Raw genomic sequence first — 25,568 nt, forward strand, 5'->3', positions numbered from 1 at the left:
GTCTTATGAAGTGGATGTTAACATGTGATTGTTGTCACGTGTTGTTAATCTATATTCTCCAAAATTACAGAAAGAGAGAGAATTCTCTCCCATAAATTTTCCTAAACCCCAAACAATGCACGAAATCATGTAAATTAGAGGAAAAACCAAAGGAAGAACAAGAAACAAGTAAATTAACAAAGAAATGTGCAGAAATGGTAGCTTTCTAGAGAGCTCACTTGGAATCGAAATTGCCTAAAATTTAATTGCACTCCAGGTCCAATGTTGCCTGCACAAACAGGTTTAAATAAAAATAATGCCATGGAAGAGAAAAGTGAGAGAGAGAGAGAGAGAGAGAGAGAGAGAGAGAGAGAGCTTACAAAAACCTAAAGGAGCCAAGGAGCAGAATCAAAGAGAGGTGCATGGTAAATGAAATCAGGATGAGATGGAGGAGCTGGATGGTTTCGTTGTCAAACAAAGAGAGAAAGAAGAATAGGGGGAGACAATGAATCGAACAAGGAAAGTGAGACGAGGAACTCAGGGCTTCAGATAGAAATAATAATATTGTTGTCCGATAAAAATTTTAGCATTTTGAAGACCAGAATTCATTTACAAATTCTATTAAAATTGACAGAATTTTGGATTAGTTATACCAAATTTTATGGAATTCTAAATTTAAATTTACAAACGAATTTTGATTTATACCAAACATTATAGAAATGGATTTATAAATGAATTCCGCAAAATATTGTGGAATTTTTTTTATACCAAACAGGGTCTAACAACCAATAAAAATCAGAAATAACTCAGGGCATTGAGCTGTTTGAGCTAAGGAATTCCATTCTAACATCTGCCCCAGTACCCCTGATTCTTTGTAACACAGATAAAACATGAACGCAAAGGAAACCATAACCACAGCTGAATCCTTTACTGACATTATTTTGTTTTAGTGAAGACAACAGCATTTGTCAATCAAACCTATTTCCAGGAAGAGCAAACAAATAAGAAGAAACAAAGGCCTCATCTCAGCTAATTGTGGCTATGTTTAAGTAGTAAAACCAGACAAAACATTACCATAAGGTATTATCAAACAATAACCCAACAGATCACCAGCTAAATTTTTAATTCAAGATTCACGGGACTTCACAATAAAGTTCTGGCGACTGATTGGATTCATCACAACTGGTGGCCCTGCAGTACGAGGCCATGCCTGGAATTTCTTGTCAGTTTCTTCCCACCATTCCTTGCTTGCAACAGTTTTAGGGGTAGTGCCTGAATTGGAAAAAAAATAACAATAAGTGATAAAACAAAAACACAGCAACAGGCATGAAATCTATCTCCAAGAAAATAATATAAATTACCTCCAAATATCTTCTTGTCAGCAATAAGTTGGTCACTTACATATGCAATTGCAAATGATCCAAGTACACCAGCAATGATATACTTGGCTGCCATGCTCAAACTGCAAAAGAAAGAACTTAAAACATGAAAGAGAACTTTTAAATACTAACATGGCCCTACTATAAATTTATAATATTCACATATGGTATATAAAAAAAAATAAATAAATAAAAATTCCCACAATTAGAGCCGCCAATTCGTGTTTGCAGCTCATAAACTAACGTCTAACTAGAACACAACCCATTTAATTAATGGTGTCGAAATACAGAGTCCTAACATGGATATGTTTATGAAAACAGATTACACAATACATCCCATTTAACCCGGGTTATTATTGGTGTTACGTCCCACGACATGTTTAACCCGTTTAAATAAATGGATTATATAAATTTTGGGATTTGCATTTTTTATAGCATTGAAGTAGTTAACATAGAATTTTTTTTCCCCAATGAAACTAATTTGTTATACTTATAGAGATCTTTCAATCTATTATATGATAATATCCAGATACCATTTTGTTTCCACTAAAACTACTACATTTGTAGACAAGAACATTTTATATTCCCATTTTTGTTTCAAATAAAAAAACAATATACATTAGGGAACCTAGGTACAAACCCTCAATTCTATTGTATGCCTTTTCTGAATACTAATCACAAATCTTATCTCAACTATTTTCTTCAACTACAAATTTCCTTACAACAATATCATAAAGAAACAACAACCCACAACAATCCAACCATTGATTTTCAAGCCCAAGACAACAAATTGAACTACTAAGAGATTAAAAGTTTCTAATTCTCATTCAACTGCCAAAAACATCTAGTTAACATTCTAAATCCCTGAAACCCATGCAGAAAATTCCAAAAGCATCCTTCTAAAAGGTTTTCAGACAGATTCCCTACATACACAGAATAACCCACACCCTTGTTTCACCAACTCAACATCACCCTTCAACGGAATAAAATTCCCCTTCAGCTATAGATCAGATTTAGAATTTCACAAAGACCCACTTCGTAAATCTATCCCTATGCAAACCCCTCAATAAAGCCCATAAAAAAAGCATCAAGCACCATAAAATTGCAATGAAAATCATTGAACCAAAATAATCCGTACATCAATCTGCTAGTGTCTGTCAGAAACCAAACAGAGTATTATGAAATCTGAGAATGAAACCCTAGGGGGGGAGAGAGAGAGAGAGAGAGAGAGATAGAGAGAGATTGACTTACCAACAGTGATGGAGTTTCGAATCTACGGAGGCGATTAACTGTGAGAGGCGACTCTGTGGTGTCTTTTGAAACTCGGCGAAAGGGCCGAGTCTTATTTTACTTTTTCCACGCCAATCAGAAATGAGAGGACGAAACCGGTGTCGTTTTATGATCCTTCAAATGATAACGGCCCTGCATTGCTCTTATGTATTTTCTATGGCCCAACTACGGGGTTTTTTTTTTTAATTATTATTATAATTTTTTATTTTATTAAACAGTATTTGAAATAATTAAAAATATAATTAATAAGCATGTAAAGTTTATTGTAATGTGAATCCATAAAACAATTTTCTTAGATCAATATATAAAAAATTTTGATAATTAAGATTTTTTTTTTAATTAAAAGAATGTCAATTGATTTCCTATTTACTTTTGAAATATTTTTTTTTTCTCTAATCAAACGCTAATTTTTTGTTTAGCTAGCTTGAGAATAGCCCTACATCAGCAATACTAAGCAAATTTGTAGAGTTAAATTCACTCCTCCATTAAATTGACATTTGGATACCTATGTTGAATCATTATTTTCACATTGCCAACAAAGATCTATAATCATATAACCTTCTGATGCCACTTGAATGTAGTATTTAAAAGAAAAATATGTGTTGCTCCTAGAATAGTATAGGAGTATGATAGGGTAATTTTTATAATCCGTTCTTGAATTTTATTTTGCATTTCATTTTTATCATTTAACTTTAATTTATTATTAAAATATTTATGAATTTTAATTTAATTTTATAAAAATATCTTTAACCTGTTGTAACAAATTTTCAAGTTAAAACATTTTTTTTTGACATTTAAAAAAATATTAATAGTTTTAATTATCATATGAATTTATTAAAAAAATAACACAAAAATATCAATGCCATCACAATAATCTGCTGAAAAAAAAGGATGATTTACTTTTCATAAAAAATGTTGAAACTGCATTTGTAAAAAGAGAATTTTTTAATTTAGAAACATACTATTACGAGTTAGGAGAAATTTTGTGAAATTAAATTAAAATTTAGAGATTTTTTAATAATAAATTGAAGCCAAGGGATAGGGATAGAAGGCAAACTTCAAAGACATGATATAAAAATTACCAGAGTATGATCCTGTTTAAGTTGTCTCATATCCCACACACACACACAGACACACACATATATATATATATATATATATATATATATATATATATATCACAAGTCTGAAATTTACATACTCTATCTCATTGCATTGATGGAAAGAATTACATATTAACATATAATTGTTCTTTACACATCGAAAGGAATGAATCCTTGATCGGAAACTCTCACATATGTAGCGAAAAATTTTGGTGTGCTAGGGAAGAAGGCAATGGCAATTAGCTGCACAAAATCTTGCAGAGACAAAAAAAAAAAAAAAAAAAAGAAAGCAAAGAATTAAATAATTTAATGAGAAAACTTTAACAAACTCAACAAATCTTGCTTGCATCTACTACTCTTCTTACATACACTAATGCTGTTTTTGGAACACAGCAGATTCTTGTAGCTGCAAGGCCACGAACTTTGAACTGCTTGTTTACTCTAGTACTGAAAGTTTCTTGTCTAGCTAAGGAAGAATTGTTGTTCTCACATGCTTCATTAAGTTCAACAACCAGCAGCTTTTAGGAAGTTATCATATGGGCATGGTGATGGTAGCCTAAACAAGTTGGAATTTTGCTGATATTCTGTTGCACATTGCATTGGAGTAGTCCCAATAGATAATCTTTGTGAGTTTTCAGTGAAGTTCAGGTCAAGGAAAGGATTTCCAGCCTGCATTTTCAGTTAGGCTATGTCAAGGAATTCAGTAAGATATCATATTAGCATGATACATGAAAATATGTGCAAGTATGACAGTTTTGAAATATGCTAAATTGAGAAGACGCCACATTGGAAACCACAATAACATGAGAACCAGAAATTACCTTCTTTGCCTCCTCGTCATGATCCCTTGGAGAGAAGCTAATCAAACTTTCCTGCTTCATTTGGGCACTCATCACATTAGAAATCTTCCTTCGCTTTCCCATTAGAAGTGTCTCGCAGTGATTGGCCATTTCTTTGTAAGGCAAATCAGGTGCAGTTACAGACACTCTTCCAACTTGATGTGCTCCATCCAAGACCTGTGCAAATAATGGATGTTATCAGCAATTGTGGTTTTCATTTTATTTTGCACATTAATTCCTGAAAGCAGGCCTAATAAGGCCATATGACCAGAGTAAGCGGCATGACATGTGGGGGAAGGGGTAACATACTGATTCTATAAGCTGATTGACGCTTAAAAGATTGGGATTTTGAAAAACCAACTCCTTATTAGCTTTTGCTTGACCTTCTACAGAATCTACAAAAACATCCTCCTCTATAGTTACCAATGAATCACCCTGCTTAACAACAACAGAATCATATCAATCTCCAGCATTAATTAAAAGAATCGCAAAAATAATAGAGGGCAGTGGCCACTGTAATAGAATTATCTTTTGGATCGACCTGTTCTATTTTAAGTTGAGCATCCATAAACTGGCCTCCCAGTTGACACACATCATCAGGTAAGAATTCACTGAGGAGCTGCTCCCATACAAAGGACGATTCAGACTGCAGAGAAAGTCTTTAGTCATTAAGTAAACCATTATAAATAAAATTATTTATGTGGATGCCCACAATACTAAAAGAATTTAAATCAAAACTTTACATCAGGAAAATTTGCCAAGCTCTTGACAATCTCAGCAGCAAAGAATTCCCTGCTTTGGTCTCCTGTAATGTCGATTTCTGAAAGAAACTTCAAAGCTGAATCATCATCCTCCTTAGATCCATAAATATTTGAGTGGTCAGATCCAGGATTAACAGCCTTTAACTTCTTGTCAACCAAGTGCAAAAATGGATCAACCTGGCCCAAGCATATAACCATGTTAAGTCAAACATAAAGGTAGATGTACCTGCCACAAGGCACATGAAGATAAAAAAATATGTTCTTCATTGACTGTAAATGAAAAGCAGATAATGTCCCTATAATGGACATAGAAACTTCAAAGAGGCTGCTTAATAGATGCTCAGAATGTTAAAACTGCTATTTCATCACTAATGATTCACATACCATTTTTTCTGTGAGCACCACCTTGGCACACTGAACAAGTGGGACAATATTGTATGCTTTTGATGAAAAGAGAATCATGGAAGTTGCCAAGGTAAAGAGGGATCTACGACGTGATGGTGGGAGTGGCCCTGCAGAAAAAAGAAGTAAAAATATGTTGTGTTCAGTAGTTAAAAGATGTTGCAATGTAAAATTTGACTTGTTCATCCCTTGCTCTTTACTATAAAGTACATGGCCAATAGGTGAATCAAGTTCAATCTAATTATCCACCTACCACTAACTCAAGTTCAATCTAATTATTTTAATGATCTCTTTAATAATAGTCAAAATGGTAATAGCGTGAATATAGACTATAGAACGATAGAAAAAAATGTGAATTATACTAGAAGGATTAGATCATTAGAAGTAAAGGAAGCACTTAATAGAATGAAAGTGGGTAAAGCCTGTGGACCCGATAAAATACCAATTGAAGTGTGGAAGTGTTTGGAAGATATGGGAGTGGCATGGTTAACTAAATTATTTAATAAGATTCTAAACTCAAAGAAAATGCCTAATGAATGGAGGAGGAGTATTTTAGTACCTATTTTTAAAAATAAGGGAGACATACAGAGTTGCTCGAACTATAGGGGAATTAAACTCATGAGCCATACTATGAAGTTGTGGGAGAGAGTTGTGGAGCATCGACTACGTCGTGATACTTCTATCTTTCTCAATCAATTTGGGTTCATACCCGGTCGTTCAACTATGGAAGCGATCTTTCTCATTAGAAGCTTGATGGAGAAATATAGAGATGTGAAGAAAGATCTACACATGGTTTTTATTGATTTGGAGAAGGCTTATGATAGTATTCCAAGAGATGTCCTATGGAGTGTGTTAGAACAAAAGAGGGTATCTAATAGGTACGTACAAGTGTTGAAAGATATGTATGAAGGAGCAACTACTATTGTGCGCACAGTGGGAGGGGACACGAGATTTTCCGATCTCAATTGGATTACCCCAAGGATCAGCTATAAGCCCTTACCTTTTTACATTAGTTTTAGATGAATTGACGAAACATATACAAGAGAGTATTCCTTGGTGCATGATGTTTGCGGATGATATTGTTCTGATAGATGAGACGCGAGAAGGAGTCAATAGAAAGCTAGAGCTTTGGAGGAGTACTCTAGAGTCAAAGGGCTTTAAGTTAAGTAGAACGAAGACAGAATACATGCATTGCAAGTTCAGTGAAGGCCAAACTGGTGATAGGAAAGGAGTTAGTTTGGATAGAGTGGTACTGTCCCAAAGTAATCACTTTAAATATCTCGGCTCAGTCCTTCAAGTAGATGGGGAATGTGAGGAGGATGTTAGTCATAGGATTAAAGCCGGATGGTTGAAGTGGAGACGTGCCACAGGAGTTTTATGTGATCGCAAGATTCCCAATAAAGGAAAATTTTACCGTACAGCCATACGACCGACTATGTTATATGGTAGTGAGTATTGGGCATTGAAGGAGTCGTATGCATCTAAGATAAGAGTTGCAGAGATGAGAATGTTAAGGTGGATGAGTGGTCATACTAGACTAGATAAAGTCCGTAATAAGAGTATTAGAGAAAAGGTAGGAGCGGTACCAATTAAGGAGCATAGACATACGGAGGCTCCAGTTAGATAAGTAGAGCACATTAGGTTAGAGGATAGAAAGAAAAAAAGGGGTAGACCTAAATTGACTTGGAGGAGAGTAGTACAACATGACCTAGAAGCATTACAAATTTCTGAGGATTTAACCCAAAATCGTTTAGAGTGGAGAAAGCGAATCCATATAGCCGACCTCAAGTTTTTGAGATAAAGGCTTAATTGAGTTGAGTTGAGTTGAGTTCAGTTTAAAACAATCAAAGCTTGTAGAGGAGCATGAATTGTTAGGAAATCTTATCATCAAGGCGTCATTTGGTAAAAGCTCCACGCCATGCACATGTCAACATTTTGTAGAGATTAGTTAACCACAAATATAATATCCATCAAATCCTATAAAAGCTACCAACTTCATTACAATAAAACCAAGGGTGGTAGAAATTTCTCTTTCCCAGGGACATATTATTATTATTATTATTATTATTATTATTTTGTTGGGGAGCATGAGTTTTCCTTCTTGACATCAGATGAAACCAATTTATCTTTTGAATGAATTGAAAATTGTTGAGAAGTTGCATGATCCCATGTAGGAGACTGTAGAGAAGAAATGCACCATATCAGATGAATAAGTTTATTATATGGAATGGACAAGCTTGATTTGAGAGCCTATTTTAAGGAAAGAGAGCATCTATACTCCAACCTACTTAGTGAATGAGTTCACATCACAAATACATTATATTTCTAATTTCTTATGTCTGGACCATTGACCATTGGATTATCTAGCAAAAGTCATTTATAATGTAATACTCTTGCAATTGAATTGAGCCTTAGCTTTGTCTCTGAAGTTCACTTAATGCCAATCATGAACACTAATCATGCCTGAAACAAGCCATCCACTAGTTCTGATCCAAATTTTGTATATTAAAATCTATAAGATAAAAGTAGAATAATAAAGACTTAAGGATCTTACCTCCTTCATTAAGAGCCATGTTTCTTAAGGAAAATGCAAGCTGAAAGCTTCGAATCAAAGACTCGTTACTGGAATTCTGTGACAAAAGATGAGGTATAAATTGAAAAATGCAAGACAGAAAAGGAAAACAAGGATAGGGCTTCATTACCCAAAATAAAATTAATGGGCAACCATTTTAGAATAGTGGCACATATGATCAACAATAAATATTCATATTGTTAGAAAACAAGAATTCCCATCACTTCTTACTGAAGAACTATTAAAGTTTGTGGAATGGTATCTTCTCAATTAAATTCCACCATAACCAAGGCTTTTTATAGGAGCAATTACCGGTCACAGTGTAGCATGCAGCAACTATGGAAGATGAAACACATTTCTGGTTGTTGAAATGAAACAACAGAAAAGAAAGAAAATCCTAGCAGATTAAATACTTGTCAACAAAACAAATCTATTTGGCAGGATTTTCATGTACATGCATACAATAATATACTAGAGAGAGAATGAGTTTGAATCTTGTTGACAGACAGAAGCAGATGATGGACTGAAATACAATAGAAAAATCTTTAAAAGGCTATCATCACCGTCTTACGTCAAAAGACAGCCACCAAGTAATATCAGGCAAGAAATTACCTTGGTTCGAGAGAATAGCAAAACCAGGCCATATGTATGAGCAATTGCTTCATAGTTTTCAGGTGTATTTGCTGGAGAAATGGACTGCACCCAAATTGATGTCAGCAACAGACTAATCTGACGGCTACTCAGCCTTAGACAACCAGTCTCCTGAGGTTCAACATACAGAAGATTCATTTGCACATATCTATGATGGACTAAACAAGGACCAGTTTAGAACAACCAATTGCAGACTAATTATTCACATCATTCAACATATAATCATGCACCAAGATGGGAATCATGTGCTGCAGACAAACTGCTTCTGATATCTGCATAGCATGATGTATGAGGCCAGGGACCACTTCCAACCAATACATGTCTTGCAATTGAAGCTCAAAACCTGCTAATGAGCTAAGCTACACCAACCCATGTCAAGGCATATGCATGTTCCTATTGATTATGATATTAGTTTTAAATTTAAGCTCAATCACAACTCATTTACTAAAGAAGTTGAGCCAAGTACAGTCTCATTCAAATTTGGCTAGCTCATTAAATGAGTCAAAAGACAAGTTCATGTTTGACTATTTTTTATACAGGGTTTAATTAAAGGTTACAGATTGCAGATTAATACATAACAAACAAACAATATCTTACCGCAAACTCTTGAATTGTTTACAAATGGTTTAGTTCATTTGCATCTAAAAGAATTTATATACATAGTATGTAATAACTCAGTCAAAAGCTGTAAATGAATCACTCACAAAATTAACAGAACATTTATTTAAGAAATTTCAACATTGCTAACAATACTTGTTCTTTTAAAGATTGTTGTTTATGATCAAATATATGAATTTTACATTACAATAAGAGAACGGGAGGTTCGTTAAAGTAAAGGAGTGGAGAAGGGAAGGAAAGTAAAAAAGTCTAACCTTCTTTTGTTTGGGATATTTGAGGGAATTGGAGGAGGTAAATATTAAAGTTACAAAAATACCTGTCCTTAAAAAAGACAAATACAAACATTTATATTTTAATAGTTGAACTTACTTTTCATTACTCAAAAATCAGTAACTTTATTATAAGTAATATAAAATTGAATCTATAGTTATTAAAATTTCTGCAGGATTTCTTTTTTTTTTTTTTGTTTTATTCTAATAAGTACTTTTATCTATAATAGAGATAAATGAATATGAAACTTCAAATCAAACTCATATAACAGATAAATTAATATGAAACTCCAAATAAAATTCATAATTGTTTAGTCCATGCTCAAAAGTCTATAAACCAGCAAATTTGTGACAAGTCTCCCCTCCTACCTGTTTCGTTTAATAAATGAGTTTAGAAATAAGCTGGAACTTGTATGTAAACGATAATAAAACTCCATATAGCAATTAAATTAATGATTTTGGCAGGTGACTGCTCACAGTATAGTCGCTTGGGCACTTTCTGTAATCAAGGGCATTCTAGTCTACATGTCTTGTATCTTAATTTATATCTACTTAATTTTGGGTTTCAACATGAAGTCGTAATAAGTCTAGCAGTTAGTTTTAGTTTGTAGATTTCAACTCCTAGAAGATTAGGAATTCTAGTATTAATAGGCATAGAATTACTCGTATCTAAATTTTAGAGCGGAAAGGGATTCAGATATCAATAATCGGCTTTGATACCATGTGAAAAGTGATTTTCCCATTATCTTCTAGGGCATCACTCGTATATTTATAATGAATAATCCAAGATTTACTGTGACCCTAGACTAGTAAGACTGTCAGTTAACTTTGTATACCTATACAAGTTGCCTGGTGGAATTACAATTGTATCCTATCATAAATACCTAGGCTTGTAGTGCTTTATTATTATTTTTTTTCTGTGAATAATACGACAATTATGCTTCTTGAGTAGTTTGATGCAGTTCTAACCCTCAAAAGTTTGAGGCTTTCTTGATAGAGTGAGTCCTAGAATCTGCTAATATCACGCTAATACTTTTTTTTGTTTGCTTAAATTTTCTTTGGTTTTGTGAAGAAAATCACATCTATCACTCACCTTTCAATTCTAATTTCTTGAAATCTACAAACCCTAGCCCTAACCTCTAAAAAGAAAATAAAGTTTTCCCTAGTCATTCTACATCAACTTGTTTCATCAACATCAAGGAACAAGTTAAAGAAAGCCTGTAGCAAGTAGAGCTTTGTTAGGCTTATTAGTGGCTTGATTCATTTGCAGCTCTAAATCCTGGTCAATCCAAAAAGCAATTTCAAGGCCACAAATACTTCACCAGTTCCACTGATAAACTGATGAACTATTTTGCAGAAAACTTTCCTATACATTATTGTTTTGCTCATTAACGCCAAGACGAAGGAATAAAAAGTAAAAATATATCTTACAATCACGTATAACCAAAAAAAAATCCTCATGAAATTAGCATCTATTCCAAGAAGATTATGAGAAAAAAGTATTTGCATTTTACAAGTGTCCTTAGGGTCACTCTGAGACAATGCAAGGATCCTACCAAAATGGCTACATAACAAATGCAATTATGACCATATCTGTAATGCACGCTGAAATGTAAACTGATGTCACTGGATAGTTTGAATTGAGAGTAGATACGTAAATGAAAGAGACATAAACAAGCAACCGTGACCATAACATAGATAATAAATTTAAATTGGAGATGGCATTGCCATAACTTACTGTTTCCTTACTGCTCGCAAGATTTTCATCTGCTGTTATAGGTGCAGGTGAATTTTTAACACTATAGACTCCACTGTATGAGAACTTCAAACTATCAACCCTACCATTCCTCATTTTTTCACCCTCTACAACAATTTCATTGTTGTCTTGGTGGGCATTTTCCTTGAAGGAGGTCTTCTCTTTCCTTAGTTTCTCAAAAAGAGCAGCTGACGAAGAAAAGACAGAGACAGTTCTTGAAAGTGTTCGAAGATTTAAGCCTTTCTTAGATTCAGGATTAGGTGAAGATCGACAAGGGGAAACTGAAGATGGCACTAGAACAACAGAAAAGATGCAGTGGGCTCCAAGTCGAATTTCATGATCAGGATGGACCATAGCTGGGATTAATTGATGAAATAAGGTCTCAGGGAATGCCTGGAAAAGAGAAGAATCATGTATAAAAATAAACTACAGATACAAAAATAGGCAATAAACTTAAACAATAAAAAGCAAGATGTTCTGACTTGCCTTGTTTTGATACAACAAATTTGGTATTGAAGCTACAATTTGAGCAGTACGATAAACGGTAGAAATTGTTGTTCTGCTTATAACTGTAATTGTAGAGATGTTCTCCAACATCACAGCCATAACATCAAGAATCGGGCCAGCATCTCCAACCTGTTTACAAGTAGCATTTAGCTTTTATGTCTTTGAAAATCCAGTAGTAACTAGTCACGCCAGCAAAACATTTGCTACTACACGTAGGCATATGATTGAAATAATGAAAATAAGAAAACAATTCAAAACCTAAGCGTCACAACCAATGTCTCAGAACAAAGTACATAATAATGAAGTCATTTAGGTAAGAAATTTCTCAAATGCTACTGGAAATGAGTGTCACCTTATATGATAATTCCACAAGGCATTTATCCAACACTTCTCTAAAGCTTTTGTTCCAATTTTTTATGTCAGCACCCAGATTTGTATCATCAAGTGAACAATGTATGCTTTTCCGCAAATGCCTCATAAGATCACTCACTGCACCAATTATTGCTACAGAAGACTCAACCTTTGCATGTTGAGCAAGAGAGGTTGTAACCTCAACAATCTCAAGCTGCATCTGGGGTTGTTTAAGGACACTTTTGTGATCAAGATGCTTAATCAGTGTGGATAGCAAAACATGTGTATTTTGCCCTTTGAACATAAAAATGAAATCATAAGGGCTAGGTTAGTCAATTATCAATCTATGAATAAAATAAAAGAATATTAAAATAAAAAGTTTTGAGTTTAAAAAAACTTGGAAATTGAAGTAAAAATTTATAGATTCCTTGCATACCAGAATTGTCCATTAAAAACTGCATGTCTTTTAACACTGAGAATGCAAGACCATATTCAGGAGACCATAAATTTGCATAATCAAAATAACGGAACAAAGATTCCAATACACGGCGAATGTTTGTGGCCTCCTTGCCTAGCTGGGCCATGTTACGCAAGCAAACACTGGACCAAAATGTGGGATTACGTGCATCTTCCCTGCCAAAAAAAAAAGGATGATCAGTATCTCAAAGGAAATGACTCAAATTATATATTCATCTACAGAATCTAGTGCCAAGAGATTACACTGTCACATTTACTTCTCCTTTTCCATTTACAATTGTCCTCCATGAAGGAACCCTTCTAATGACCTCTGGTGAACTGTCATGTATCACATGGCCCTCATTTTTTAGCACTTCTTGTACCCACCTATCCTGAGGACCTTGCTTGTCAGTGTCAAGGTTCTCAGAATTTTTCTTGTGATCTCCATAATTTTCCAAGACAACTGAAACAATCTGTTGAATAATATCAATTGTATATCAGTCATCTACTAAGCAATTTTCATTTTTCATGCACATAGAAAAAAATTTTGGGTAATGAACATATCAGATTCTGCAGAAGTATAAAAGAAGAAGAAAAAAAAAAAACAGAAAGTAGGCATTTGAATATGTTTACTTTAGAATTTTAATAAATAAGAAAAATGACACAAAGTTATTTAAATAAATGTTAAACATATCAATACTCTTAGCATCTCAAATAACTATTTAATGAGAAAAAAATTATCTATTAATCATATTTGACATTATATTAATAGACATAAATATTAAAATAAAACTCTTTTTTTTATAGTATTGCAATAAAAGCATTTAAATTTAATTATAAATGTCAAACATGTAGTCCTTATTCAGTGAAAAAACAAATAACAAAAGAAAGCCTATTGGACTGAGGATTTAAAGAAGAAAACACCCAATAGATACTAAGGTTAAAACTAGGAAGAAAGACATTGTATTGGCCATATCAGAACATATTGGGTCAATACAGTGTGAATTAGGCATGGCCATGTGCTGGTTCATGGCCCCACTGAACTGAACTGAACCAAACCAAGGTGGGCCAGTCCCCACCGTTCCCATTTGATCTGGATTGAGCAATCCAACAGTTGAAATAATTTTTTTTTATTTTTTTTTATTAAATCACAGTTTGAACCAGACTGGATTGCTGATTTCCGCCCATTCTAGTTTAAGGTTCAAAAAGGAAGGGATTGGGACTGACCCTCCCCCCCTAGGAGGTTCTGGTTCATGTCGAGCCTGTGAACCGTTGACCCATTCTGGGCTTTGGCCCTTGGCCATGTCTATTGTCTAGTGTGAATCCAAGTTGGCCACCCGAAAACAGTGATTTTCATATCATCATATATATAATACTTTAAAACCTTGCTGGACAAAAGTTGTTAAACAAATTTGTAATAATAAATAACTATCCAAGGTCAGGACTCAGATGAAGTTATGTAAAGCATATCAAGAGGCATCCAATTAAGCAACAGGCAGGTAACTTTGATTCAGTAAGTTAAATTTGCTTACATTGTCAAACTCCACCGAAATATGAGAGTGTTCACCCATAAACCAAACCTACACATCGAGAAAATGATCCATGTAGTGTTAGAATGATTGAGAAAGTATATATGTTAATCAAAACTAATTTGCTTTGTAAATAACCACTGATCCATCTTTTGAAAAGCAAAAGTCGTGACATGAAAGGAATACCATGGAAGAAAGGGCTTGCAGTGCTGCTGAACGTAGATGCTGTGCCCTTCCATCTTCTCCCACTTCTCGAGCTAACTGACAGAGATTAGGAATAAAACCTTCTAAATTAAACATGTAAGTTCCATCCTTCTGTAAAAATTCATTTAGAAGAAATGAGTTTAAAGTTTTCCATAGGTAGAAACCAGAAGCTTAACATATTGTACTTGAAGCTGAACATAGTAATTTTAAAGTTGACACTAATAGCACTGACCTGATTATTTACAAAGTCAAAAAGAGTCTCGCATCCTATAATTTGTAGTTCATCCTGCCGTGTATGATCCAATAGAATATGCATAACGCTCAGTAAGCTACTTGCAAATAGAGGCCTGTTAAATGGTCCCATTCATAAGCAGCCGCATATATTGGAGGACAAGAGAAAAGGAGGGAAAAAAAAAAAAAAAAAAGCTACGAATCAGCCCAGACTGGGATGTTTCTGCTGAAGCATCCTTTCTCAACATGCTGAAAGATGTCAATTAGACTTACTATAAAGAAATTCTAAAAAACATGAACAACAAAGTAGTTATCTATTGAATAAGTTCATTAAAGACTGTTAAAACAGAAAGATTTGTATATAAAGATTTTATTACTTGATTTTAATTTAGGTTAAACAACCAAAAAAAAAGTCCAAACCTTGATGTGCATTTTCAATTTTAAACCAAAGCTTTTAATTTTATCAATTCAATCCTCAAATTTTGACATTAGTTTGAATTTAAGCAATTGGATCATTCGCACCAAAGATTTCTTAAGTTCAAAATATTCCTCAATGAGAATTATGGAAGCCATTAATGAAATGTAAACTTTTTGTCCTAATCAACAAGTCTTGTTAGCGATTTTATGCATTTTCACTAATCAATAATTTGATTGCCAAAATTGAAACAAATATTAAAGGTTGAGGACCAAATTAATAAAACGAGAAGTTTTGGCCAAAACTGAACATGCTTGCAAAGGTGATGCAGGATAAGCAGATGGAATTTAGGAATTATAGTCATTGTAGAATTAGGAAGTTTAGAGTTTTATTATTTAGGAATTTTATTATTATTTTAGTCTAAGTTTGTTTAGGATTTGTAGTTAGTATTTTATTCTAATTGGTAAATTTGGTTGTTTTGGGATTCCTAATCTCTAAAAAATTTATTAATATCATAATAATCAAAGTTAAAATGAAATACCTAGTCCTATTATTACCAGGATTAGGAATCCCAAAACAACTAAATTTCCCAAATGAAATAAAATAATAATTAGAAATCCTAAACAAACTTAAACTAAAATAATAATAAATCTAATAATAATAAAATTCCTAAATAATAAAACTCTATACTTCTTAATTCTACAATGACCATAATACCTAAAATCCATCTTCTCATACTGCATCCTTTTCTCCCGGTTAGAGAAGACTCAACCTCAAGTTTTGAAATGTAGAAGAATCACGATCCAAGTGAGGAGAACAAGCAACTCAATCTTCTTGGATTATAGCAAAAAGTTTGAAATGAAGAATTTCATGCTTTCCTTTGCATCCTTGAAAATATCCAAACAAAGAAAATCAACTAGAACAACAGTTGAAAAGCTCTTTGATTCAATAGGAACAATGGAATTTGAAAAATCTTCAATTTGAGTAATAGTTGTACAAACTACCATGGTATTAAATTGATAAGTCACCCGATGAAGCTATGGGAAAGAGTAATTGAGTGCAAACTAAGGGACACTACTAAGGTATTGAAGAGCCGATTTATCTTTATTCTTGGTAGGTCTACAACATAGCCTATCTTTTTAGTAAGAAGATTCATGGAAATAAGTAGGAAGAGGAAAGAGGATCTTCACGTTGTATTTATTGACCAATAAAAGTCCTTTGATGGATTTTAAAGAAGAAATGAGTCAATTTTAAGTATATAAATGTTATTAAGGACATGTATGAGAAGGGTGGTCATAAGTGTAACTACAATAGGAACAAACACAAATGAGTTCACATAATAGTGGGTTTACACTAGGATCGGCTTTGAGTCTGTAGTTGTTTACCTTAGTTATGGATGACCTAACTGGTCATATTCAAGACGATGTCCCATTGTTCATGTTATTTGCAGGTGATATTGTATTAGTAGATGAAACTAGTGAAGGAATTAATCAACAGTTGGAGTTATGGATAAGGACTCTTGAAAGCAAGGGTTTTAAGCTAAATAAGCGTAAGACGGAATATATGCAATGCGAGTTTAGCTTTCATAGAAGCAATGGATATGAGATCCTTTTGGATGGAATTTTGATGCCTAAATGCAATTAATTCAAGTATTTAGGTTCTATCATACAGAAGAACTAAGTTTTAAATAAGGATGTAAGTCACAGGATCAATACAAGATGGATGAAATGGAGGAATACGATGGGTGAATTATATGATCGTAATATCCTTAACAAAGTGAAAATTAAGTTTTATAAGACGGTGGTCAGACCAGCTATGTTGTATGTTAGTGAATGTTAGGCAACTAAGGTACAATATACCCACAAGATGAGTGTGACAGAAATGCGGATATTAAGATGGATGTTTGGTAACACGATAATGGATGAGATTGGGAGGAATGACCACATCTGTTAAAGAATGCATGTATCACACATTGGATATGAAATGAGAGAGGGTTGATTAAGATGGTTTTGTCATGTCTAACATAAAGAATCAAATGTCTTAGTATAGAAGTATGATAAGTTAGTATGGGAAGGAGTAAAAAGGGAAAAGGGAAGACCTAAGATGATGTGGAGGCAAATAGTATGAAAGGATTTATAAGTTTTTGAATTGATGTAGACTTGGTGTCTAACAGAGCAGAATGGAAAAAATGATTCATGTAGTTAACCCCAACAAGTTTGGAATTAAGGCTTAGTTGTTATTGTTGTTCCATTATTTTCTTGACTTGATTTTCTTCAATTTTTAGGCTAGTTTCGTCAAGCTTTTTTTGAGCAGCTTCATCAACTTCTTGTTTTAGAACAAGTTCTTCAACATGCAAGATTCAACAACTAAAACTTCATACTCAAACTCCTCAAGTTTAGTTTCTTCTGAAAGCTTTTTTTGTTCTTAAATTTCAGAATCAAGTTGCTCTTCAAATTCTTCTTCTTGTTCAGCTTCAACTTTAAGTTGTTTTTCTTGCTCTACATCTTTAAGTCCTCCTCTAAGTTCTTGCACAGCTATTGATATCTTGTCAAGCTTTCCTTTCAAGTCAACTTTTGTTAACTCATCAAATTCTACTTTTATGACATCAAACTCTACTTTCATTTCTACAAGGCTTTAAAATCACAAATTCTTTCTTTCATGTTTCAAGTTTTTTTTCCTGGACTTGTGCAAGTTGTTTACTATCTCTATATTCTCTTTCTCTATCCTGAAAAATTTATTGAAAATCTCGACATTTATAATATAAAATCATAATATATATTGGAAATGCCAACATATTTATTTAACCAATAACCAAGATTTGCTAATTCAACCCATTAGTATTCGATTCATCTTGTAGTTGTACAATATCAGCTTTCTAGTAATTGATCTCACTTGTAATCTTTCAATATGCGTCAAGTCAACAACAAGTTATTCAAATTAAAGAAGCATGCCTCATTAAAAAAAAAAAAAAACCCTCAAATTTCATCCTTTACTAGTCGTTTTTACCAAAATGGACGTTAAAATTGGTCTCATAACGTCAAAATTAGCAACGAGGAACATTGTCAAAATTTCGGTAATGTTGTGTTGATCTGTCATTTTCGCTAACATGGCATTGACCTGGTGTAGAATTAGGTGGAATGCAAATCATAGTAAGTTGGTGAGCTATCCTAGAAACTTGGGTGGATCCATGACCCAACCCAAGAGGAATTGGTACTAGGACTATTAGACTGGGTTTCGACAGCTGAAGAATGGTAAACAATAGCAAGCAAAGTTTTGGGAGGTGGTGCAACACCGGAATCTTGTGGGATGGTGACTCGAGTCCAACTTGACTTGTTCGGTTTTCACTCTAAGAGCGTTGGACGTTGTTTAAGATGGCAAGAAATGGCATAACAATGGCAAGCAACATGTGGGAGTGGGTCCAATACTAGAACTAAGGAGTTTTGCTTGGGTCTTGAATCAGGTTGTTTCTAACACGATCGTATCTCCATCATTAGGCCAATTGAGGAGGCCATATTCATCTTGGTGGGCTCGCTTGAGGTGGATTGTTGATTGGTGGTGGTGGCACAATGGTCTGATACTCCGAGTATGCTGGTCTTGTGGTGGCAGGAAGGTAGGGTAGCGGTGCGGTTCCTTTTGTTTCGCGAGACTCTATATCTTATTATTATTATTATTATTATTATTATTATTATTATTAGTAAAGCAATAGACTCAAAGAATTTCAAAGGAAAAGCTATGTAATAGGTAGGATGTTTGGGCTCTGATACCAAATTGATGTAAAACCAGGAAGAAATCAAGATGAAGAGAGAAACAAATTCTATAAAAGAATTATTAAATCTCAATTGCCATTAATATCATAATAATCAAAGCTAAAATGAAATACCTAGACGACATAGGTATTTATAGTAAAATAACTAATCATATTACTACTAGAATTAGGTATCCCAAGATAACAAAATTTCCAAAACAAAATAAAGTACCAATAAAAAAATCCTAAACAAACTTAAAATAATAATAAATCTAATAATTATAAAATACCTAAATAATAAAACTCTAAACTTCCTAATTCTACAATGACTATAATTCCTAAACTCCATTTTCTTATACTGTATCAAAAGGTTTGGATTTTGTTTTAAAGTCATTGGGCCTTTATATTATTCATGTAGCTCATTATGTGTTTTTCTCATTTAAAGGGATAGGAGTGGTTCTTGCATATGTCAACTGCCTTAAAGCTGCAAATACCTCAGAAAACTTAGGTAACAATCACTGGTCACTCACGACCCCACACCCCAATAAATAAAAATATAACAATAGAGAAAGAAGAATGATAGATATAACAAATGAATTCATAATCTAACAATGTATTTGTTAACAAGTGGAGTAATGAGAAGATGTTACAAGTATCAATATTACACAAAATACAAAAGAAGGCATAAAAATAGATGAAGAGCGAACTCACATTTGCTCCTCACAAGAGATCAACAATTTCTTGTAAATGCACATCACAATTTTTGCAGATTGGAAGTTCTCATTTCTTAGTTCCTTGTAAAACCTTTGTTCAAGAGAATTTGCCATCTGATCAGCAAATCCGTAGCTTTCATTAACCAAACAAAAATTCAAGGTTTTTCTTTTTTTTTTTTTAATTTACATTTGAATAATAGTCTGAATGATCTAAATGAAAAATATAAAAACTGCAACAAAGAAGATCATTTCAATAATACTATCAGCAATGAACACACAATGAATATATTAGAGTTCTTCTTGCATCTCTTCCAAATTTAATGTTCTAGTCAATTTATATCATCAAATATAGATGCATGTAATAGAGATAAATCCAAAGAAAGAAAGAAAAAAATAATGACAGAATCAACATGAGAACTTAGCCACTAAAAAAAGTTTAACTAGAGTAACATAAAGCCAATTTGAATAAAGAAAAATAAATAAATTTAACAAAACCAAAAACCACTCAGGCATTCACACACAGAGTGCAAGAAAAGCATAGGGATCAAAGAACAAGAGAAAGAAACCAACGAATGAGAAATCTTTTGATTTATTAAGTAGTATTATTTTTCCGGACATTAGACATTGTTATCATTATAAATCAGCACAATAGCCTATCAATGAGTTGGAGACAATCTGGTTGTAGATATTATAAACATTCTTCATTTTGGTTTCGCCATCTAACTTTTAATTACATATTTTTCTTTAATTATAATCACTCATAAAATTAGAGGAAAAAATATTCCCAAAATGAAAAGTAGAGATTTCAACATTTACATTCCACGTGACAATGACCAACTTTAGATTTGATTTTTAAATGATGAAGAATTCTTAAGCTAAAGAACCACCAACTAATTTTCCACCAGGATTTAAGCTCAAGTTATGTCTTGTGTTTAGTTTGGTAAGTTGTAGTGCTTGAGGCATATAATGGTTACTACTTTGTGCTTAGAATTATTCTTAGATTCCATATAATCCATTGCTCTTAATGCAAAATAAATAGGCTTTGGATAAAATGTTATGCCAAAGAGAGAGAAAACTGCCAATGCAATAAATTGAATTGTCCAACCATAAATGAGAGAGGGGGAGGAGTGAACAATGTTGCGGGTAAACTGCATTCATGATGAATGTTCATGCCAATATAAGAATACATCAAGAAGGTACAAATACATGCAAACATTAGTTTCATAAACAAAGAAAATAAATCTCAACAAATGTATTTGACTTCATGGCATTGGCATTGGCATCAAATAGCTATAACTACCTAGACAACATATCAACGTATATTATTTCTAAATCTAATTACATCAGCCATCCACTCAAATGAGAAAATAAGGCCTAATTATAAAAATAATACAAACCTTTACATGTTCTAGTGATGTAATCCAAAACTTTTTTTCCTTGCGACAATAGGCTAGATTTATGAAATTTGTGGATATTTAATTGAAATTTTGAAATCAATTTAGAAGAAGTATGTCTAAGCTAACGTGGCATACTAGCTAGCACATTTAGATAAAAATATATGGGATCTATTACCCACATGACACATCATTAATATTAAAAATAAAATATTAATAATAAAATATTTTTTTAATTTTAAATATTAAAAATTATTTATTATTTTTAATTAAAATAATTTTTAAAAATAAAAAAGAAATTGAAAAACATGATGAACAAAAATTATTTATTATTACAATTATCATTTTTAATAATTTATTATTAAAAAATAGAGAAAATAATATTTTTATTTTTTTTACCAAAAATTGTCCTAAAACTTAATTTTTAGTTATTTAAGTGCAGGGCTTATTTAATCTTTTTTCCATTAACAATCCCTTATCCCTCCCCCCTTTCTCCCCATGCCCCCTCTGTCTTATTCCTTCATTGACCTTGACATTCCTCATGGATTTACTGCACTCAGCCAAATTCACTTGCTTCCCTAACCAATTCAAAACCTTCAACCCATCATCAAAAGTAGCTGGACACCTATTCTCCAGCGCCCATCTATACCCAATAGACACCACAATTACGTCTCAATGTTTTGCAATCCTTCTACAAAAAGAAATCATTAGCCATTAAATTATTGCTCCCACTCACCCATCCACTGCCAAAGGTACTAGAATTATCATGGGAGGATTGGATCTGATTCTACAATCAATGCTTCATGAGGAACTTGAAGAAGACACTGTACAATTGTTTGCGGCCTAGAAATAGAGCTCATGGACTGAAAATGATGATCTCTTGAACAATACAAGAAGAAGAGACAATGGAGAACACGCTTAGAGCTTCAAATCTTCTCTCCTACGATGCCGAAGATATCTTTTAGAGCTTTATCGGAGGCTTAAGGAGAGAAACAAATTGATGACTCTCCCCTTGTGCATTTTGCAAATTGAGGAAAGCTCGCTAGAGCTAAAACTGAGAAATAATAGAGTATAGGTGGTGTCAATGGTGGTGAAAGAAGGAGGAGCTAGCAAGGCCTCTAGAGAGTTTAGAGAAAAGAAAAATGGCATGAAAGTTTAGAGAAAAGTGACCTTTCATGGCCTCTAGAGAGTGAAAAAGGCTTCATTAAATTTTATGTTATTGCCAGAGATGAGGGTATGGCAGCTGGGTTTTTTAGTGTTCTTTTTCAGGTTCTTTATAAACCAAGATTAAAGAGAAATCATGGTTATATATATATTTTTAATTTTGATGATGTGGCATGTCGGTCCCACATATATAAATATTAAATAAGCTAGTTGGCATACCATATCAGCTGAGATACACTTTGCCCAAATTGATTTCAAATTTTAGATAAAATTTTCACAAATTACATAAATCTAGCCTATTGTGTCAAGCAAAAAAAAGGCTTTGGATTACACTGCCAAAACATGCAAAGGCTTGGATTATTTTTATAATTAGGCCAAAAATAAATATATAAATATACATGTATGTCTGAAAGTGAACGCATGAATTGCATGTAAGTGCAATTTTCACATAATTTTGTCAGTAATAAGGATTTATTTCTGAGGGTTTTGTGAAATAATACAAGTAACAATACCTTTGGAATGCGCAAAGGATTTTTAGCAGCATATTCACATAGTTTTCCGATCATCCGATCATTTGGTCCATCGCCCTGCCATTAATATTCATAAACACAGAATTCAAAAGAAATGATGCTGAAAATCAAATCACTTCAAGGTCGAACAAACTTAAAGTTGCAGATACATTATGTTTTGTTTGCTGTTTTAAAGAAGAACCAGAAATGCAAGAGGCATGGTATCTAACTTCTTGTGCAGGTATAGCTTGATTTGAAAGTGAAGGGGGAAAAGACATCCAGAAATTTCAATTGCAATGAATTAAAAGAAAATTCAGAATGTGGTGATGTTGAATCTACATTAGATAATGCTTGTAGAAACACACACAAGTCCACCAAAAATGAAGTTGCACCTGAAAGGTAGAAAGAGTTGGCATTCAGCAAAAAAGGAGGTAAAGGACCTTTTGAGGTGAAAAAGGAAATGATTTTGCATATCAAATGGGATCCTGATAAGGGATTGATTAGCTTCTCAATTCAAAAAATGCTCCAGGCTCCAATGATGCAGGAATTGAACTAAATTTAGTTTCTGAATGCCCAATAATCGTCCTTTCGGTATTAACAAATGTACAATCTAAAGTCGGAAGCAAAAGTATTTAACTCACATATTGCAAGTTCATCTTGTGAGTTCAAATTAGTTAATGAACACCATCAGAATATCACCAATAGGATCATTGCAAACTGTATGGCTATCAGTTGGTTATGCTGATTAAACATGTAATCATTATATTAAACAACAGCAGTATTCTGGCAATCGAAGAATTTTTGCAAAACTTATGCTGGCTTAAACAACAAAGAACAAACTAAAGATTAATATTACTATACTAATGAGCATATAACAGCCTGTAGTCATATATATCATGAGTAAAGTAGATATAAAATACCACCAGAAAACTTTACTAAGACCAGCAAAATAGCGTGAGAATACTTTGGCTTTAAACCCATATTTGCATAAATTATTCAACAAATACACAAATTAGAGTAAAATACAAGTGAACAGTAAACAGACATTGTTATTCCTAAGATAAAGAAATGCAATAAGAAACAAGTAAAAGACACACAGAACTTAAACAATGGCACTAACCTGGTTTCGAGGAAAGATACCGGCGATAATCTTCTTATACCTCTTGATTGGCTGTCTGGACCTTGCCCTCATTTCAGGGCAAAAGAAACAAAGGCTACCGCATGCAGGCAACACATGCCTCGAAAGGCAACCAGAAATTGCGCTCATTTCCAGATTCCAAAATCCAAATATATGCAAATCGCACACAAAAAGATTGATTTTTTTCCCTCAAAATTCTTTCTTTCTTTCCCTTCTAAACCAAACAGAGTCAGGTTTTGGCATCAAGAAGGGAAAGAAAGGCTTTAACTCAAATGGGCAGGCTTCAGATTGACCTACCAGCCTGTAATCAACATTTTGCAATCACTAAACAATGCAGATTACATATTCGACAAAATGGGTTATTAGAAATAAAAAAAAAAATGAATTCCTCTATGTAATTTGATCTGAGTGAGCAACCAAAACAATCTAGATTGTAAATTATCCTATAGAAAAAAAAGAAGAAAAAAAAATCAAATCCCAACAATTATTTACAGAAATAATCCTATAACTAACAAAATGGGAAGTAAAAAGGGGGGAAAATATCAAAGTATGATGAAGATAGAGAAAATTGAGAAGAAGGTATAATAATTGAAAAGATTTTACCTCCGTAACACAACCAAGGAGGCTGGAAATCGCTCGAGGCCATGCAAATGAGGCAGCGATTATCCAGAAATTTTCGGACACCGCTAAATTTAATGAAACTCTGTCTCTCTCCAAAAACCAAAAAAACTTATATCTAAAAATTGTAATGAGAGCCGGCCCCATAATGTTCCACACGTCCAAAACGGTATTGTACGTGGGACCCATTGTATCATAAAAAACAGCTACTTTTTTCTTTTTTTTTTTTAATAATCAATAATTCGATGTCGTTATTGCATTTGCCCACTATGAACGTGGGTCCCTATGACAGTTAATTAACGGTTTTTGGTGTTTTTTTCTTGTCTCCGATCCCCGGTTTTCTCGCACATGTCATGTAGTGCGGTCGGTTTCCACATATGATATTATAGAGTAAAACAATTTTTTGAAAAATATAAATAGTTTAAAAATATTATTTATTTGAGAATGTTTATTATAATCAAATGAAGAAAGATTATAGGATATTATTCAATCTCTCATAAAAAGTGAACTCTTAATCTCATTTAATTATGAAAAATGATATATATGAACTAAATATATTAAAAAAATTGATTTTAATATGTGAAGGGAAAAAGAAATATTGATTTTATTTAAATTGTTCTTTATTATTTTTAGTATTTATAATTATATTTTTTTTTATTTAATTTAATTTTAGAATCTTATAACATAAAATTTATTTATTTATATAAATTTAGGATTTATATAAATATAAATTTTTTAATTCTATTTATATTTAAATTCTATTTAATTAAATTTTTATTATAATATAATTTAAAATAAAAATTTATAAAAATAATTTTATAATTTATATTATTTATAAAAATAGAAAGTATTTTATTTATTATCAGCCAAATATATGAATTCTTTTATTAATTTTTTGAAGTTTTTTAGTTTAACTTCTTATAAATTTAATAAAAAATATTTCATATAAAATAAATTTATACTTTTAATTATAGA

General features: G+C 32.8%; 2 protein-coding genes across 10 annotated transcripts; both read right to left on the minus strand.

Moving 5' to 3' along the window:
- Nucleotides 1-881: 881 nt before the first annotated feature.
- LOC110659580 (uncharacterized) lies at nt 882-2,760 on the minus strand. Of its 3 annotated transcripts, none has more exons than XM_021817544.2 (3): nt 2,610-2,760; nt 1,341-1,441; nt 882-1,251 (listed from the first exon to the last, which is right to left on the minus strand). In XM_021817544.2, the coding sequence occupies exons 2-3, from the start codon at nt 1,432-1,434 to the stop codon at nt 1,106-1,108; spliced, it is 240 nt and encodes a 79-aa protein (XP_021673236.1). In that variant the 5' UTR covers nt 1,435-1,441; nt 2,610-2,760; the 3' UTR covers nt 882-1,105. The 3 variants fall into 3 exon arrangements, with proteins under 3 accessions (XP_021673236.1, XP_021673237.1, XP_021673238.1); XM_021817545.2 differs by having other exon boundaries at nt 1,341-1,456; nt 2,610-2,733; XM_021817546.2 differs by lacking the exon at nt 2,610-2,760 and adding an exon at nt 2,497-2,560.
- Nucleotides 2,761-3,822: 1,062 nt separating this feature from the next.
- LOC110659545 (protein SEMI-ROLLED LEAF 2) lies at nt 3,823-24,719 on the minus strand. 7 transcript variants are annotated; one of them, XR_009148953.1, is made up of 21 exons: nt 24,579-24,719; nt 23,958-24,276; nt 22,841-22,915; nt 19,769-19,884; nt 14,899-15,013; nt 14,649-14,777; nt 14,466-14,513; nt 13,198-13,406; nt 12,914-13,110; nt 12,479-12,771; nt 12,106-12,255; nt 11,602-12,012; nt 8,938-9,087; nt 8,308-8,383; nt 5,736-5,863; nt 5,334-5,528; nt 5,132-5,236; nt 4,900-5,025; nt 4,573-4,767; nt 4,121-4,420; nt 3,823-3,994 (listed from the first exon to the last, which is right to left on the minus strand). XR_009148953.1 is itself a non-coding variant. In XM_058147283.1 (20 exons), exons 2-20 carry the CDS (start codon nt 24,102-24,104, stop codon nt 4,256-4,258), a joined length of 2,976 nt encoding a protein of 991 aa, XP_058003266.1. In that variant the 5' UTR covers nt 24,105-24,276; nt 24,579-24,719; the 3' UTR covers nt 3,823-4,255. The 7 variants fall into 7 exon arrangements, 4 of the variants coding, with proteins under 4 accessions (XP_058003266.1, XP_058003265.1, XP_058003268.1 ...); XR_009148952.1 differs by having other exon boundaries at nt 3,823-4,005; XR_009148951.1 differs by having other exon boundaries at nt 3,823-4,005; nt 4,117-4,420.
- Nucleotides 24,720-25,568: the final 849 nt, after the last annotated feature.

This window comes from Hevea brasiliensis, chromosome 5 (genome assembly GCF_030052815.1).
Source record: "Hevea brasiliensis isolate MT/VB/25A 57/8 chromosome 5, ASM3005281v1, whole genome shotgun sequence".
NCBI lineage: Eukaryota > Viridiplantae > Streptophyta > Magnoliopsida > Malpighiales > Euphorbiaceae > Hevea > Hevea brasiliensis.

Excerpts from the sequence above, each read along its gene's own strand:
- LOC110659580 (XM_021817544.2), bottom strand. The coding sequence starts at position 1,434 with ATGGCAGCCAAGTATATCATTGCTGGTGTACTTGGATCATTTGCAATT. Across the intron at positions 1,252-1,340 it reads TGACAAGAAGATATTTGGAG|GCACTACCCCTAAAACTGTT; the intron begins GTAATTTATATT and ends TTTCCAATTCAG.
- LOC110659545 (XM_058147282.1), bottom strand. The coding sequence starts at position 24,104 with ATGAGCGCAATTTCTGGTTGCCTTTCGAGGCATGTGTTGCCTGCATGC. Across the intron at positions 14,778-14,898 it reads TTGACTTTGTAAATAATCAG|AAGGATGGAACTTACATGTT; the intron begins GTCAGTGCTATT and ends GAATTTTTACAG. Across the intron at positions 5,529-5,735 it reads TGGTGCTCACAGAAAAAATG|GTTGATCCATTTTTGCACTT; the intron begins GTATGTGAATCA and ends TGCTTGGGCCAG.